The 19537-nt window shown below is 47.4% G+C and overlaps 1 protein-coding gene across 1 annotated transcript; it reads left to right on the forward strand.

Annotated features, from left to right (window-relative positions):
- Positions 1-1995: 1995 nt before the first annotated feature.
- Positions 1996-19529, forward strand: LOC125941480 (uncharacterized). Its single transcript, XM_049658831.1, has 8 exons — positions 1996-2236; positions 3077-3271; positions 4660-4919; positions 6545-6723; positions 9251-9375; positions 13499-13630; positions 16359-16600; positions 18848-19529. The coding sequence occupies exons 1-8, from the start codon at positions 2117-2119 to the stop codon at positions 19527-19529; spliced, it is 1935 nt and encodes a 644-aa protein (XP_049514788.1). The 5' UTR covers positions 1996-2116.
- Positions 19530-19537: the final 8 nt, after the last annotated feature.

Genomic DNA, 19537 nt, shown 5'->3' on the forward strand with positions numbered 1-19537 from the left:
AAGGTCCCTATCTAGGGACAGTAAATCCATAAATGCACAGAGACGCTTATTATAATATTACTATTTTTCATATTTCGCGGCTTTTGTCCACAACCCCAGGGAAATGGCACACGAAATATAATACCCACATAGTTTCTCTCTCTATTACCTAGAGAGAAATGTTTCGCCACCGTCTATGGGACTTTTCTAACGAGCGCTGTGGCGTCATGGAAATGACGCTAGATGGTTGTGCGAGGCTTGTGTTGGCTGGTGTTGTACGAGGCTTCGTCTAAAACGTGAATATGGCCGCACATATAATGCGCTCTTTAAATGTAAAATCTTCATAAAAGGTTTTCATTCAACCTTATTACATCTTTCAATGAAGTTTCCTCACCTACATTGCATAATCAAGCGAAGAAAAGCAAGAACAGACGACAAACTGTTCCAAAGTGAGTGCGAAGCTTGTCGTCTGTCCTCCAACTTTAGCTGCCCGCTGATACTTTTTACGTTTCATATAACTGTACATCCAATCACAAGTCCTCCTAATCAAACAATTTTTTTTGTAATAATAAAGCGAAAACTGCTCTTTACGTGCTGTTTTAGTAGGAACTGAATGTGACAGACAGAACGGTGCTATCCAGGCGCGTCTTTCATGTGTCCTGGTTCTATGAGGACGATGCCAATGCGAAGTCACCATATACCGGCATTCCCATGCATACAACAGCGCAGCAGCGCCAGATTTCCATCTAGGTAATATACTAAAAAATTCTATGATAATACCATAGAAACAACTTTATTGGGTGTTTCTCAGTACCCGCTGCTACCGTTACACTACAATATCATGCCCTAAAGCTGCAGTATCACATGCCACCTCCAGCGGCCATTCAGGCGTACTAACGAATCTTCTTCAAAGAAATGGTCTGTTTAAATCCACATGAACAATATGTGTGCGTGCGTTTGTCAGACACACTACTTTGGCAACTGCGTGATAAAATGTCCTAGTGGCTTACGCACAAGGGCATGTTAGCAACATATATGGGATAGATAAGCAGTTGCTACAAATATACGGTTACTTTCGTTCCGAACTGCCTGGAATATTTAAAATACTGGGAATTAACGTCCCATTGTTTCACAATAGAATATTAGAGACGCCGTCTTGTATAGGGCTCCGGATTATATTATTATACAACAACGTGGTGTTTTCAATGGTCAGAGCACGGTACACGACCTCTTGCGCACCCCACCCCCATCAGAATGCGGCCGCGCCGCTCATGGTCGAATCCGTGAGATTGCGCAATTCGGTATTGTCGAGTCGTTCCTGACAGCTTGGATGCAGAGCGAACAGCGTCGTGAGTGCAGAAGAAGCAGATTAAGACCAGATACACGGCCCAAACCGGCGCCGATAAGAAAGTATGATCTGTGAGCACTTCTACTATGCGAAAGACGCAAAAGGCACGGGGGAATGTGTTCAAGAATTAAAAAAAAAAGAAAGAAAAAGAAAAAAAAAGACAAGAGAGGCGATGATCCGCAGTACGTGACGTGGGCTTTGTCGAGAGCGGACGTGTCTTCAGCTGCGCTCAGGAGACAGCGACGAATAGCTTACAAGAGCTGTCCCGGTGCTAGTACGACCCACAGGCAGCACACCGGCCCGGTGCCGTCCTGGCGCCGGTGGATCTTGGCATTCTGCCTGGTTCGCGCTGCCAGTCCCTGTCCACGAAGGGTCTGACACGCTCGCACGCATCAACCATTGTCTTCTGCTACTGCGGTAATCTAAGCATAGAAGACCCGTGTTCTACCCTGAGAAGGCAGTACTGACGTATGTATGGTCAACAATTTCTATACCAGATAGGACTGTGTATATTGTACGGAAGCTTGTATTATTTGAATCTTTGTGACAGGTACGCCGTGTTTGTTTTGTAATGTTGTTCTGTATTTCTTTGTTATTGAATTAGAAGTATCTCTTGCGTACAGCTGGCCCTGTCTTCTACCCGTCGGTGGGAATCCGTACCAGTTAGCTATGTGTGATTGTTGTAGGCAAGAGCAATTTTTCCGGTGAGCTACGTTTATATAAAGCCGGCGCCACTGCAGGTTCCAGCACGCGCCTATCAGAGCCCGCATCGACAAGTTCGAGGCAATCATGCTGGCGCAGCCCCAGGAAGTCAATATATCGTTCTACGATGCGTACTACACCTGGGGCGACGTCCTCGCTGTTCCTGGGCCGTCAGCTTACGACGAAGTTCCGGGAAGAGACTTTACTGTAAGCCCCTCCATTCCAGTCTCTTCGGTGTTAGAAGATGTTAAGATATTGAAAACTGAAAATATAAATTGTGGGGTTAAACGTCCCGCAACGGCACAATGGGTTACGAGGACCGTCATCATAGTGGAGGGCTCTGCTTTAACTTTAGACGCCTGGAATTAACGTGCAAGCAAACAATGGTGTTCGAGTGTTTTTGCATCGCGCCCCTATTGAATGTGCGTTGCGTCCCTCGTGAGGCGGCTGAAGCAGTGAAACCGAGGTGCATCTCGAAAGAAGTCCTAACTCGCTGTAAGCTCGGATCGTCAAGTTTTTCCGTTGAATGGGTTGTGTCCCCAAAGAACGTCCCATACGTGTCCCCCCCCCTCATGGGAGGCTTAGGCCCGGCCATCATATAAAGTGCTGGTTCTCTAATAAAATTTATTCCTCCTCCTCCGTCGTTCTAATACCACTTACGTATTTCCCGCTGTTTTCGCTGGCGGCGTCGATGCGCACATGCTGAGAATCAAGAAGCGAGCATGATATCTGTGCGAGAAACCAATTCTTTATTAATTGCTAATTGATTTGCTTTCGCGAAATACCTACATCAACCGATTGGTTGCGCTTAGTATTGCGGGGTGCTTAAATTTACAGAAATCTTCTTTCTTTGCACTCACGATATTTCGTCTAGGAATAGACTTCCACCCTTAGCCGACCTGCTTTCAAATAGAGGAGGTAGCTACTTTATCGCCCATGTTACGAGTAGTTTTATTGTTAGCTATAGTTGAATAAGCATACGCAAGAAAAGAAAAAAAAAGACGTAGGCACATCGAGGCGTCTACTTTCAAGCGTATGCTGGCGCAGGTGCGACTGTCGAAGCTCATCAACGACACGGAAGTGAACTACCGCAGCCCGACGCTGAACCACACGTACGCCTTCTCGGGCGAGTACTACCTCACGGCGGCCCTGCAGCGTCGGGCGCACCGCGCCATCGAACGAGTCAGCGTTACCAAGGTCACCGTCGTCGACGAGGCCCACTCGTGCAGGCCTCGGCTTCAAGTGAGCGATTAGGGGCGCTGTACTTTCAGCGCTATTCCAATGTGTTTATATTCCATTTCTGCCATTAGCCCTCCACGATTGGTCAACGATTTGCGTGCCATGCCCACTTCACTTGATCTGTCACGTGGCATCACGAAAACAGCCAAGACCCCTACTTCTTCGCATTTGTCACCCCTGCTAGAACCGAAGCAGATGCCCATACCACTTCCCTCGCTAGCACAACTGAACACCCCTAAAAGCTGCTATCTTAAGGCTGCCATCATATATATTGCGATCACTTTTTATTGCTACGTGCCTTCTGGTGGCATTATATTACAAAATACGGCAATACCATCTCACAAATCTCAGCACGCATCGCCACGAGCAAACGACAAAACGTGAGCACAGTTTCGTATCCATAACTGTTGTGAATGGAAGCAAACAACCCGTGGCTTCAAATTTTCGTATTCTGTTGGCATTGTCCGTATACTTATACAAATGTTTCTACAAGCGACGTAACGAATGCATAATTTTCATCAACTGGTGCTTTGCCCCGCTACATGGTAGTCGCGCGGCTATACGAACCCCTTATTGGCCTCGCCTTCGCTACTATGTGAATAGACCTTGCCTAATGTTGGTGGTAACGTGATCAAGCACGCAATAAAGGAGGGGAGCGCGCGTCTGCTCACCTAGGCCGGCCGTTGCTGCGCATGGCTGTCCGCGCGGCGGAACGCATAGGCGGCCCGCCAGTCGTAGGCTGTAGTTACGAGTATTCTGCGGCGGGTGCAATGGTTCGCAGTAATCGCCCGTCTGAAGTCCAAGTACGAGGACAGTGGGCGTGCTGCGCGACGAACGGGGTGATGTATATTGAAAGCCATCTGCAACGGGGACCCAGTCAACCGTGCGCTGTTTTCGCGGCTTAGTTGGCGTTTGCTGCTGCGACCATGCTTCCTCACTCCAGCGTTTTGAGAGCGAGTTTCCGCGGTCATCGAGTGAGATGTGTTCATGTTTGCGCGTGCGCGCGTGGCACTATATGCTTGTTAATTTAGTTAGTATGCCTATGTTTACAAGTTTATACAGCTGATAAAACTACTATCCTTACTTCGTATAGCTGTCCACTAGTTTGCTGTCGCAATCGATGTTTCGCCTTTCGGGCGAAACGGCGACACTTTCTTTTTCGCCACCAAAAAGCACAAGAGTTCGATCGAGGTATCACTTTGGCTTATGAATTCTCCCGTATCCGGCGCTGATGGGTGGCTAGAGATAATTTATTTGGTGAATAATGGACTTTTAGTGAATGCGAGGCTGTAGGCTGCAGTGAATATAAGTTACTGATTGTGGAAAAAATAAACACATTTACGTCGCATGGTGAGTTGATAAAATTGGGCCACGTCTGCGCGCGGCGGCAGGTGGACGGCCTGGGCCCATGCGGACGTCCGCTCGCGGTGAGCGCCCAGCGCCCTGCGCGCGTCTGGGTGCGCTCGCGAGTGTCCGAGCACTGCAGCCGGCCCCTGGTGTCGCGCACCGACGTGCAGTTCGTGGTGCTCTACGCTGGCGGACAGGGTCGAACGCCGCTGGTCCAATGCAGCGGCAGCACGGGTCCCCCCGAATCATGTGCGCAAGGGAACTCGTCGTCCGATTGCACCTACAAGGTCACCGTCAACGAGGGGTAAGCTTGATTAGGTGCACTTTGCGAGGGATCAGCGTCCTGTGCAAACGCAGCGCTTCCAATGGCAAGACGATTCAACCTAGCTAGATTGAAGTCGATGAAAGACGTCTTCCTTGGCGAGTTTGGATGAAGATGAGGCGGACTCACTGCGCACGGCACTCTATCGCGTCAGCTCTCGCGCGAAAGGAGGAGGAGGAACGACGCCGGAGTGCTTAAATATCTTTGAATGCACTCGTCTCGGGATCAGCCCCTATTATTAGACTGTAATATCTTCAGGATCAGCCCATGAAACCGCAGCCGTATTCTGTAACGCTTCGGTTTTCTAAGAATTCGCTTTGCGAGCAGCGATTGGTCGCCGCCTCGGTGACGTCATCATCTCGGGGCACGTACGCATATTATGATGATGTCACGCACATGTCAGTCATGCGGAAACCGAATCCGTCGTCTGATACGAAGGGAAGTGGCGCGAGGTGCTTCGGTGTAAATCGAAGGCGCCGTGTGCCGTGCGCAGAGCCTGTGTGTGTCGTGCGCAATGGCGCGTATACCATAGTGGTTTAACTTACTAAGCACGAGGTCATGATTTATAGAATCAAATGCTTTCGAGAAGTTGACAATTGCTTCCAATGTTAGCAAACGTTGCCTATTGCTTACGATAACTTCTTTTTTTTCTTCAAGCAAAGCAGGCTGTGTTAATGGTCAACCTGTGTTTGTCAAACATGTCTGTCAATACTGGCTAGTCGCAGCGTGTCACGCCAGCTTAGTGAAAATTGCCACAGCCACCTAAACGTTCTGATGGCGTAGCCCAGCTTCGGTTGTCTATGTTTGAAACCAGCGCTGCTGAATGAAACCTTCTCATCGCGACCAACCCACCTTCTATGGACGACCTCAATTTACCTAGGCGCGTTAATTGTAGAGTGCATCAGTGTAATTGATGATGTTCCCTGCGCTTTTCAGCGATATCATCATTTGTTATCAAGGGTAAATTTTCACCCGTAATAAAACAATCTTGACGAGCCGGAGCATAGATACTGTTGCGAACACTGGCGTTAGATGACGAGCTCTCTGACTTTTCACAAAGGTACGCCTTGAATACTTTATTTACACCAGTCTTTTTATTTATTCAGATAGCAAGGCATATTACGTTTCACAGACATCACTGCAGGAGATACGCATATTGCTGATCTCCACCACTAAGGCAACAGCGAAACTATCACATGCGAAAGTTGGCTTCTGAGAACTTGCACGAAGCGTGCCGTCTCATTTCTCGCATTTATCTTTTTCCCCTTGCACTGTTATCGGAGAACATGAATTCAATGCCACGACCTATCATTTTTTGTTGATAAACAAAGCTCGTCGACTGCTCTGCGCCTCCACTGCCTTCAGAAGGACCTTAAAGCGCCGCAAAATTTACCGATACTGATATTTCTGGTGGCCCCTTGACCTCGTGGGACGTGCAGCGCAATGCCTGAAGCTTAGTTCAACGCGAAGCTCGTTGGAGAGCACTACAATTTAACGGTGTGAAGGTCGTCTCGGTGTCGTATCCCGGACACTATTCGCAAGTTTTGGCGACGTCGACCCTCGGAAATTGTCTCGTTTGTTGAGGACGGACCTCTTCTGCGTCGCAGTTGCCTCCGCCAGGGCGAGACGGCGAAGGTGGTGCTTCGACAGATGTGGCGCGGCAAGACAGACGTGCTGATCGAGGCTCTGGCCGTCGGCTACCTGACAGCGAGAAACGCCGTCGTGCACGCCTCCATCGACGGCGCGCCGGTGGTCTTCCTCTCAGACGTCGAGACGCTCGTCCTGAGTAAGTGACTCGAGCGAGGCGGATGTCAGTGAGTGCACACGATTGCACGACGCATGGTGAATCGATGTACGATACACGATGCAGGGCCATGCAGAACACGTCTCCGGTGGCTCCTCCTATACGCATCACCGCTATACCCAAAAAAGCGCTTCGATTGAAAGCCGCCGCAAGCGAATGGTGCCAGAAATTGGGTTGCCCACAGTAAAGGCTTCTAATTGGCTGCTTCCGGTGTGTGAATCAAACGTTATGGTCAACGAAGCGAGCGCCATAGTTTTATGGAACCACAAGCTCGGGTGTTGCGATATCGGCAGTGCACTTTAATGCGGCGACTTCAAATTTTCAGGAAACTGCTAAAATCTCAGGAGAACACAGACATTGCTTTCTTTTGCGAATACCGTGGCCAGATGCAACGTAGTGCCAACAAATGTCTGCTCCCTTTTAACAGGGAAGCTGTTTAGGCCAGCCGTAATTTGTGGTTTGTATCATAAAACTATCATCATCAGCAATGAATAAAGAAATAAACTTTCGTGTCGGGGTGGGATTCGAGCCCGCGTACGCACGGTCCCAAGGCGAGCGCCGTAACCACTAGGCTATACAGCCACGCTTGCAGAACATGCATTTATGCGAACCATATGATTGCGTTCGAGCGTCATCGTCGCGCGTTGGCGCGTTCGCACGCGCTCGTGCCAATTCTCTGCGAGGTGAAGAAGGTTTTGCGCGCTATGCTTGGGAGAGGGATAAAGAAAATGAGAACCAGAGAGAGAGACGCCTTCACGGAGCGGGTCTGCGGGAACGCGTTGTCGGCATTGCAACGAGAATTCGGGAAGGCCTCACGGCCTCCCATCCCATCCCGGGCCTGACAGGTCCGGAACAACACTCCTGCAGACTCTGCAGCACTCTACGGCCTACCACCTCGGCCGATACGTGCCGCCTCAGCCTGCCGGTTTGCCCCGTCCAGCCATGGTGACGACTCCACACTACCCCTCTTTCTCTCCCACTTACCCCTCCCTGTTGGCGCTGAGCCGTGCTCCCTAAAGGGCTGCAGAAGATATCGTCAACCTTTCCCTTTCCTCACGAACCACTTACTACTACTTAATACAACGCGGTGGAACGCGGTTTCGCCATTGGAACGCGGTGTCAGTGTTGCAAGCTGCGCTGTGCAACGCGCAGTGACGCCCATAAGTCCGAGAGAGGGATAGCGACATGCGTTCACGGAGCTGGTCTGCTGGAAGGCGTTGTCGGTCGGCGTTGCAACGCGGTGTCGGCATTTCGGCCAGCTTCGCTGTGTCTTGAGCTTTGCGTGGCCTAGCTTCTTTTTCGTATCTAGGAGTGCTTGTATTTTAGTTAAGGTTCTATGTTTTCTCAGTTTATTCTTGGGAAACTTCGGAAGGTATTTTTTCAGAATGTATTTTTTAGAGAAATTTGGACGTTTTCGATGCGTTTCCATTTCGCATGCGGTTACATGACCACAAATCAAAGTTTTTCCGGTTTTGTTTGCTTCTGCCAGAAGTTAGGCTACTTTAGCATATTTGCAGGCGCAAATTGGAAACATAGAACACACGCACACGCACACGCACACACGCACGCACGCACGCGCGCGCGCACTAAGCCGGAGAGATGCTTTAAATACGCTATAATATGGTTTGATATATTTATCATATGGTATGTTCAGGAATTTTGTTCGACCACTGTCCTTTCACGATCTGAAAAAAAAAGTTGTCGCAGTTTCACCCGAAAGGCGAAGCATCAATTGCGATAGCAACTTAGTAGAGAGCTATACGGAGTAAGGATAGTAGTTTTATCCGCTGTACAAACTTGGACATGCAGCAGCACCGGCAACACACAGCACTGTTGTCGACGCCGTCGGCGTTTTGCCCATGTTCGCACAAAATGCGTGCGGCGTTGGTGACTGTTGCCGGAGCCTCTGATATAAATAGGCACTTGGTGCCGCAGCTAAACGTCGCCTCCCTTCCCTCCCCCTCCCCCACGGCCTCTCGCTCGTCGGAAGAAGGCGCGTTTGCTCTACATACATGGCGATTGTGAAGGAGAACAGAGACGCCTACTTCTGCAGCCCTTAAGCGAGCACGGCGCAGAACGCGCGTTTGTTCTCCGCCGTGCGTTCACTCCCCGTGAAAGACGCGCCCCTCGCGCTCTTTCACTCGCACATACAGCGTTCGGCGCGCGGCGACGATTTCTTCTCCAAATGACGTCATACGGAACCTCACGGCGACGGCGACGGCGACGGCGACGCCGACGGCAGAAATCTGCTTTTGAGTGTCCATATAATTGCTATCGCAATAAAAGAAAACGTACCATATGGGCAGGTCGACGAGCTCTCACACCCACGAGCGAGCAAGTGAACATACGAACGTATGCAAAAGTCGTGCGGAAGTTAGAACGACTCGACTCATGCCTGAGCAACAGTGGTAAGTGCATGCGCTAATTGCTGCCGACATTGCTGTTTGCATTGAAATGTGCTGCTTTCTTGGAAGCCATGCATTCATCTGCTCCGCTTTGTTGCTTGCAGACGGCAGCGGTTCTCGACACCTCGAAAAGCCCGGTCGAGCACTGACCTTTAGTTGGAGCTGCGACCAATGCGACAAGAACGAATCCTTGTACCAAGCATTCGCCAGGAAGCCGCTGGACCAGCAGGTAGTTGCTGTCAGGAAGCGTGCGCTCACGCTCCTTAAAGGGACACTAAAGGGAAATATTAGGTCGAGCTAGATTCAAACATCGGATTTACTTCAGTAATAAGAAATTCCTCTTTCGTAACGGGAACAGCGTAGAAAATCTAGATAAATTAAACATCGGAGTGGCGCCACCGGTTGTGGACTCTAGTACCTCTCATTTGTGACGTCAGCACTGGCTGATTCAAAGAGAGCGGTATACTGGGAGGTCACATGGAGGGTGCATCAACTCGCGCGTTTTGGCGCGGGTGGTTCAAATTGAGGAGCAGCAGTGGGACCATTGGCGGCAATGTTCTACGCAACAAAGTGGCAGATTTGAATGTAGGAAAACGATGACCGACTTCTAGGCATATAATCTATCGATCTGGCTCGAAGTATTCTCATTAGCGTACCTTTAACTGAGACGATGACCACGATGCCACAAGATGTTTACGCAGAGCGGGCTGGATAAGGTCGCTCGGAATTGTAACTGCTTTTACATTACAACCGGGATGGGCAAAGTAGAAATATACTAAGCATTGCTGACACAAGGGCATGAAAACAATCTCTGTTCGGCGTTTGTCATGCTTGTTCTATTTCTGCGAGAAAAAAAATATATATCATTCTCTAGAAGCCTAGAAACTTGTGACCGGTATGAGCAGCGGGAACAACGAAATTCATTCATTCCGGCACCGTGCAGCAATTTTCACATATTTAGTGCTTTAACGCTATTGGTTAGAATACCAGCATGTGGAATATGGACAATGTGAATTCTCGCTTCTTTCAATACTTGAAGTACTGGGTAACCGGTGCACGTCACATTGGGAGCAATCTTCTACCATTTGAGAGCAGTAACATTTGAATAGCGTGTAATAGAAACAATAGGAAAATCCTATTGTTATCCTGACTGAAGGTATAGCTGACCACAAGCTTGTACATGTGGCCTTGGAAATACAAAAATGCTTCCAAGTTACACCTATCACGCAGTCCTTTTTGGATTTTTCATCGGCTGATGACGAATCCATCTTGGATTGCTTACATCTTTCCCTTGATGAATTGAAACGCGATGACGACGTCACGCTTCTCTGGGACAAGTTTAACACTGTTGTTAAGTATAGTATTGATAAATTCGTACCAAAGCGTAGAAAGAAAACTAAACGTCATAACCCTTGGATCACCCGTGAAATCATTCATCTCAAACGTAGAATAAAGCGCAAACGCAAGTATAAGCTAGCTCAGAATACCGAACTCCGCTCCTTAAGAGATGCTTTACTCATCAAACTACGTAACGCCCGTGATAAATTCCATAACCAGACTATGATTACATTCTTAAAAAACTCCCCAGACAAGTTTTGGCGTTTCTTGTCCGACTCTAATCGAAGTGTTCAGCAGCTAAGAATAAACAATAGCGTGAATTCTAATCTTAATGATATCGTCAATGAATTAAATGACACATTTTATAAAGCATTCACTATACCTTCAGTTCTCAGAGCCCATGATAAATCAAATACACCATCTGCATCTCAATCAATTCCTGACATTTCAATTAGTCGCGAAGGCATTCTTTCCATGCTGCTTGATATTGACGTAAAAAAATCGCCTGGAGCGGATGGTTTGCCTAACAACTTTCTTCGTCGCTACTCCGAACTGACTTCTGAATTCTTATACATTATTTTTAATGCATCCCTTAAACAGAGCTCAGTACCAAAAGACTGGCTCACGGCCAAAGTAATACCGGTGTTTAAATCAGGTGATAATCTTATTCCTAACAACTACAGACCTATATCCCTCATAAGCACATGTTGTAAGCTCTTGGAGCATATTATCGCTAATCACATATCCAACCACTTGGAAGCGAATAACTTTTTTGTAGATTTTCAGCATGGCTTTCGTAGGAAGTTCTCAACCTCAACTCAATTGTTATCTATCGTACACGACTTTGCCAGTGCCATAGATGACCGCCTGCAGATTGACGCAATATTTCTAGACTTGTCAAAGGCATTTGACCGTGTGCCACATGCAAATTTAATTGAAATTCTTAATTCACTCGGACTACCAGAAAACATAGTTCATTGGATTCAGGTTTACTTAGAAAATCGTGTTCAGTTTGTGGAAATTGATGGTGTGAAATCTAATAGCCTGCCTGTCTTATCCGGTGTACCACAGGGGTCAGTGCTGGGACCCCTGCTGTTTCTTATCTATGTAAATGATATTGCTAAAAATGTGGATCCTAATGTCAAGGTGAAATTGTTTGCTGATGATTGTGTCATTTATTCTTCTGTCAGGAGTTCTTCATGCCAGGATACACTTAACCGTAATCTTTGTAAACTCGCGGACTGGTGCGACGACAGAGAAATGCAAATAAACTTTTCCAAAACAGTGTCAATGACAATAACATTGAAACGAAAACCGCTACTTTATACTTACCACATTGGCAATCGGAACCTCGAATCTATTACCTCTGTGAAATACTTAGGCATAACAATTAACAGTAACCTCAAATGGGACACCCATATTGACAACATATGCAACAAAGCATTCAAAAAACTTTGCTTTCTACGTAGAAAGCTAAAGAAGTCACCTTCATATGTCAAGCTGCAAGCTTATCTTTCCCTCGTTCGCCCAGTCCTAGAGTATGCTTCCATAGTGTGGGACCCATACTGTAATAAGGAAATTGATAAACTTGAAAGAATTCAGCGCCTGGCTGCACGGTTTATTTGCTCTGACTACAAAACTTCGTCGTCAGTTTCTGGTATGTTAGGCCAACTTGGACTGGATCCGCTCCATGTGCGCCGTAAAATCGCCAGGCTGAAATTTTTTTACTCATTGTTTCATAATCAAACTGGTTTAGCAAATGCCACATATATTACCCCTGCTCCACACAGGTCGGCACGTATTTTTCATTCTAAAGTAGTCCAGTCGTACTTTGCCCGCACTAATATCTTTCAGAAATCATTTTTTCCACTTACGAGCGAAGAATGGAATCATTTACCGGAATTTGTTGTTGAATGCACATCTTATGTTTCATTTGAAAAACTACTAAAAAATGTTCTTTTGTAAACCCTCTCCTGCTTGGGCAGCATTGCTGCCTGCAGTATTGTGTAAATAAATAAATAAATAAATAAATAAATAAATAAATAAATAAATAAATAAATAAATAAATAAATAAATAAATAAATAAATAAATAAATAAATAAATAAATAAATAAATAAATAAATAAATAAATAAATAAATAAATAAATAAATAAATAAATAAATAAATAAATAAATAAATAAATAAATAAATAAATAAATAAATAAATAAATAAATAAATAAATAAATAAATAAATAAATAAATAAATAAATAAATAAATAAATAAATAAATAAATAAATAAATAAATAAATAAATAAATAAATAAATAATAAATAAATAAATAAATAAATAAATAAATAAATAAATAAATAAATAAATAAATAAATAAATAAATGGCAGCATACATACGTCATTCTCGAAGCTGTACGTATGACCACCAGTAACTGTATCAAATGAAACAACGCGGCAGAAGTGAACGGTTGTTTGCACTGCTAGTAGAGCAGTGCATGCATCTTCTGCTTTTCGGCCATTTGCTTACGATTGGGCAATCCGGCTAGAGCACTTACACGTTTTTCTTTGTTGCTTTTTAATTTTTTATTTTTTTGAGAGAGAAACTGTAGGTGATTATACAATTAGCACGACGTGCTATGCAGTGAAAAAAAAATAAAAAAGCTTGTTGTATATTGGCAAGAATGTTCGTACTAAGGACGAAGACATGAAAGAGGAAGTAGACGCACATTTTTTTGGTCGGAACAGCCAACTCGGCTGTGGAAATAATGTTCACACAGACTTAAAAGAGGACGTAGACGCACCTTTTTTTGGTCAGGACAGCGAACTCGGCTGTTTGAACATGCTTTCTTTGTTCAACGCTTGGACTTGCCCATTATTGTGACTTCAGCAACAAAGTGGACAATATGTAGTGCGCTCACTTTGCGACTCCAGGAGAGTACAAGAGTACAGTGCACCTGCTATAATTTCGGAGGCATGTTTCATGGGACAAGTAAGCATGAGCAAGTTTTGTGTATCTCCGCAGGTTATCGAGATCACGGACGACCTGCAGTATGGCTTGACTAAAAGACTCGACTTCGTGCTTCGCGTGAGCAGCGATAGCCACAGCGACAGCGCCACAATCAGCGTGCACGTTCCCGGAGATCAGGACGACCAGGTGCGGACACATCCTCAGTGTTGCTCTGGCGGTGCTTCACCCTCACACACCACCAGGCTGTGGCGACACTGTTCAGGCACAGCCAGTTTTTTACGGGCACTATAAGCACTCGTGAGCTAACTGGGCTATCGTTGTGACGTCATGCTCGCATAAAATACGAAGGAAAGAAGTGTTGCCATTAGTTGGATTTGAACGCCATGGCTAGGGCTCGAGAACTCAACCGTTAACTACACAACCGCACTGAATTTACCGCAAGACATAACTGCGCTACAACCTCACTTTCCCAGTCGTGCAAAATAGTTTTAATGGGTCACATAAGAATGCGTAGCATTCGACAACCTGAAATCCCTGCTTTTGTGATCGAAATGAAACCCGTAAGATACCCAAGGCCGACCGAGCACGAAATACTGGCCTTCACTGTTTGCCATGACAAAAAAAAAAAATGCTATAGCGGTTGTCTTTAAGTTCCCGAATGGTTTTAACCAGTACCCTTGAAGCAGCCCAAACTGCCATGATCAAAACTTTTGAAATTACGGTAGTTTTCAGCCGATTGTAGGTGAAGGAATTCTGGTGTTTACAGCGTTATTTCACTTCTGCAATGTATTTCCTTCCTCTTAATGTACGAGAGAGAAAAAAAAACGTAAAGAAAATATCACACGAAGAACTTGCATGCCCCTTGAAAGAACGATTGCTATGTAGCAGAAACGGATCAAAGGACAGCGGATCGAGGGTTGATGGAGTTTCTTGCAGCAGTTCCTTTGGACATAAGAGAGGATCGATGGTTAAGATTGGTCTTGGTAACATTTGCCATAGAAAAAGGAAACTGCAGCAGATCCACCGAGTTGGAATCCATCCACAGTGAAGCCTTGTGTGAGTGCATGGACAGTCTGAACACGGGTTTGTGTTTATTGAATGTCCGCACAAAGTCACAAGGAAGGCTTTATGCAGGCATTGTAGAGAGGCTAATGCAATGCCGCCACCCCGAATGCGCGAAATCAAGGTTCCTGGTTCTTTTTTTTTTTTTTTTTTGTCTTCCCCCGCACGGCCGGCGCCGATGTTGAGGCCTAACGTCAGCCTCTTCTAGGCCTCCAGGAACCCGACAACAGTGGTGCACGCCTCGGCCACGCTAGCGCCAATTTCCCCGGTGCGACGACCAGGTTTCAATGCGAGTTTCTCAACCGGTACTTCGGAGCCAGCTGCAGTGCGTGTGACCGGTGGTACTCGTCAGCGCAATTCGTTCGGATAAACACCGAAGAAACACACGGCAAGCTTCGCTTAGCCCCATTTCCTCTACAAAAAAGAAGCTACTAATTATTATTTTTTCTTGCGTGGAGGCGAGAGCCATCTGATGGTGATGTAAGGAACCCTGCGGCGTGCGCCCTTCGCTGTGATTGGTTGGCCTACTCCGACCCGCCGGGGTGGCTCAGTCAGCTAAGGCGTTGCGCTGCTGAGCACGAGATCGCGGGATGGAATCCCGGCCGCGCGCCGCATTTCGATGGAGGCGAAATGCAAAAACGCCCATCTGCTTGCGTTGTAGTGCACGTTAAAGAACCCCAGGTGGTCAAAATTAATCCGGAGCCGTCCACTACGGCGTGCCTCATAATCAGAACTGGTTTTCGCACGTAAAACCCCAGAAAGAAGAAGGTTGGCCTACTCGGCTAGAGAACAGCCACGCCGCAGCACCCACGGTCAAGAAAACCCGGCGAGGTCCACAAATAAAAGCTTCGCTTAAAAAAAATCTGTGCCAATCCACTCCTGTGAAAGTGATTGGTCAGCCAAACTGTATTTATGTTGCGCGCCTAATGTAAGTCAACTTGTCAAACACCGATCCCATGATGTGCGCCCATTACAGGCATTGCTCTTCAAATTGACACAAACACACGTTTCAGTGCTGTTTTCAAAAGCTTCATTTTATTTATTTATTTCAAATGACTGCTATAACTGCTTTGTGATCGCTATGATACACACTGATGTTTCCCGGAAACGTTCTTATTTGAGAGATGTTTTAGCAAAAGTTAAATCGATGCATGCCCCGTGTGCGGCAGTTGGCTGACTCCGATTGTTGAAGTAACCTAGGCCAAACTTCTTCCACGAAATGGGTGAACCACTGCTTTGTTTCCGGTTTTGAGATGTCTACGTTAGAGTTTCCGAAAACGACCGCCGGCGAGTAATTGGCGGCAACGTACGTTGATCAACGCGGAAGTGCGCGCGCCTCGTCATCAAAATTAAATTATGGGGTTTTACGTGCCAAAACCAGTTCTGATTATGAGGCACACCGTAGTGGGGGACTCCGGAAATTTGGACCACCTGGGGTTCTTTAACGTGCACCTAAATCTAAGTACACGGGTGTTTTCGCATTTCGCCCCCATCGAAATGCGGCCGCCGTGGCCGGGATTCGATCCCGCGACCTCGTGCTCAGCAGCCCAACACCATAGCCACTGAGCAACCACGGCGGGTCGCGCCTCGTCGTCAATCATGTGGTTTGAGGGCTTTCTTTATTTGTGCGTTTCGTATTGAAACGACCGCTGTGCTGTATATTTGCTTCACGCCTCTGCCTTACGGGGGTATGATCCATTGCTCCTGGCCCTGCACTACCGCCGGGATTGGCCCACCTGGGTTTTCTGTCGACATGACGGACGCGAAAAAATCCCGGGATCCTAGCCATTGACAGCTTCTCCGTAAAGTGCTGCGAACGCGAATTCATTTGCCTGTTTACAACGGGCTCTAGATGGCGCTGTCCTGCCCTTGCTGCGAGTTCGGCGTTTTGAGCAGCGAGGACCTGGTGGTGGAGGCGCGGCCACAGCGCACCAAGGTGTGGGGCACGCGCTACCCTCTGGTCACGTGGCGAATAAGCGGCCCCATGGCTCAAGACGCAGGCGCGTACAACGTGCCACCCGGCTGTCTCGCCGAGCAGCGTGGGGCCGTGCTGCTGCTGCCGGCTGGGAACGTCACCAGGGCCGGACCGTACAGGTGAGCGCACTTCGCAGGGAATGTTGCCGACGAGATTTTTTTTCGCCTTGTTTTGAGCGCTGTGCGTAAACTGAATCTGGCTGAGCTTTCTTAAGCTCACGTGCTCACATTGCGTCATCCCCAAGGCGTCGTGACGTTGTTGATAGATGGATCTGGGCACGCAGCTTTCTCACGGGCTTTCATTATACGCACAGCCAACTTTCTGTGGCAATGAATAATGGAAAGCTGAGTGCGGAGGCAAAGTGCGCGGAAGTAAGTGCGCTCCCGAAAAAAAAAAAAAAACGTCTCCCACAGTCTCATCCGCGTCAGCTTATGCCGGAGACGAGAAAACTTGAACAACTTGTCTCCGACAGCAAAATAAGGCGAAATAGATCACAGAGTGTTAGATTTTACTTATACACTTCTTTTCTCTTCCGCTTATGGGCAAAATCGAAACTACCACGCCTGTAATACGTGGAAGATACGCGAAACTGCCACGCTGTTCCGATGAACCGATAGCGAGATCAAACGCTGCCCAAATATTTGTTGTCGCAGAGAGACGCATGCGCAGTAGCTCCTCCACCCTCGTAGTTTTCGTTCATTGCCACATAAAGCTGTCAGCGAGTGTAGCGCGCGTCCAACAACACGGTATACACTTAAGAGGAAGCTTTAGCTCGGGCCCAACTCCGATGCCTCCTATTCGAATAGATGTGAAACGCAGAAACGTTTTCCTGTCTGGTCTGAACTGATTTTAATGAAATTTGTTGCATTTGAGAGAGAAAGGTAAATTCAGTTGAGTGTTGACGCTGTCTCTCGTCTCGAGCCAACGCGAACTAAACGTCGAAAGCACAGCGCATACGAAGCTACCGGCACTCGGCGAATGCACTTTGTCCCATCGCAGATCGCTTTGAAGATGAGGCCCGCGCGGTCGCGCACTTTTCCCACGTCACAGATCGCTAAGATACGGCGCTCGCGCCGCCGTGCCGTAAGCAGCATCCGCCGGAGTAGAACTCCCCCCCCCCCCCTCCTCCCTTGCCTCCCCCTGTGCCTCGCGCGCGTCAGAAGACGGCGCGCTTCCGGCGCGCCTTTCTCCCTCGCGCACGTGAGATTGAGCCGCGATCGTAGGCTGACCCTCACGAGCTTTCACTCGCACATACAGCGTGCTGCGCGCGGCGACGATGTTATCGTGTTTGGACTTTATACGGAACATCACGGCGACGGCGACGGAAGAAATGCGCTTGAAGTGTCCTTATAATTGCTATCGCAATAAAAAATAATTTTATATCCCATCGCCTAGTGGCAGTCTAGGTCCGGCATATTGTATTGTACAAGATATTCTACCCAAGCTGCTTCCGACTCTCAAAGCTGTTGCCACGCTCGCAGATATTTTGTATTTAAGAAAATCTCACTTGCATTGAAGAATTGCAATGCACACACTGTTGTTTGCGGTGTAAATGTGTACTGTAGTTACAGCATAAAAGCGCGAGTCATACGGATTGTTACGAATAGATGGTGCGTGTACTGTGAGGAAGTAGCTTGGGAATCATGGGATAGGCTGGAATCACTCCTAGCAATATAACCTCGGTGAGGGATCCGATACACGGCCGTGTTAGAATATGTTGTGGCAATTTTTATTGCCTTACAGTTTGTCATCCGTAAGGCAACCTACATGACAAATGACAAAATGATGTCATCCACAGAGTTGTTTTGAAGTCACTATGCCTTTCAGTCTCACCGGCTACAATATGTAAATTTCAATATTTGCCGTAAGATAATTAGGTGAAAGCACAATTAGATATTTTTTGTTCATTAGTTGATTACACATTAGGATTTATTGAGCAAATAATGTCAGCCTCTTCGAGTGGACCAGCTCAAGCACTTGAATTGTGCTATCAGCCACAGGCAATTAAAAAAAATGCTTAAAGTATTCGCAGAAACACCTGGTAAAGTAACACGTGATTATACAGTCAATATCAATAATACACACGAATGCGCAGACTCTTGAAAAATGCTCAAAATAAATACAGATAGAAGAGCAGCAGTTTCTCAAGTCATTTCCAAGCAAAAAAAAAATTCAACAAGAACGGCTTGGCACTTTGTAAACTGGGCGCGCATGCACAGGATAACAGTGCGGTGGTAAGGGCCGATGTTAGACGGTGGGAGTTTGGGAAACGAGAGTGCAAAGTTTGAACTGAAGTGGAGAAGTCAGCCGATACCTTGTAAGCTACGCTGGTCAATATTCGAATTGATTTTAACACGTGACTGCAGGATCACCGCGAGCGCTTGGAACCAGAGGCCCTTCGCAGACGTCCATTTCGTTCTCACGCACGAGCTTTTCCAGGGCCAGGGTTTGAGAGAGCAGAGTGACTTCCCACCGACGAAAGGTCACTGCCAGGTGACTCCGAAGAAAGGCATAGCCGTGAAGACCACCTTCCACGTCGGTTGCACAGGTTTCGCCGATCCCGAGGGAGGGACCCTCAGCTACGGTTTCTACTTCTGCAGTCACGCACCGGACAGGCTCAAGGACTTGGAGGGCGGACGGCCAAAGCCGTGGCATTCGTGCACGCACATAAAATCTAGCCTCGACGACGGCACCTTTACCGGTGTCCTGCCGGCTGGGAACTCGACGGCGGCCGCCACCGACTGCTCTGTGGTTGTGTTCGTCAACGACAACGTTGGGCAGTACGTTTACGACCTGGTAGCAGTGACCGTTGAAATCGGCTCTTGCAGCGACATCACGCTGGAGACCGTCGACGACTACGCTAGGCAAAGCCAGCAGAACAGCTCTGACGCCATACTATCGTACATCAAGAGCTCTGCAATGTTGCTCAACTCGGAGTTTTACAAACAATGCGACCGTCATGGCACCACTGGGGGCAATTCGAGCCGCGACGCTGACGTCCTGGATGACTACATCGGCTACCTGAAGAACAGCACCGTGACCACCTGAGAGTGAGC

This window comes from Dermacentor silvarum, chromosome 11 (genome assembly GCF_013339745.2).
Source record: "Dermacentor silvarum isolate Dsil-2018 chromosome 11, BIME_Dsil_1.4, whole genome shotgun sequence".
NCBI classification, from domain to species: domain Eukaryota; kingdom Metazoa; phylum Arthropoda; class Arachnida; order Ixodida; family Ixodidae; genus Dermacentor; species Dermacentor silvarum.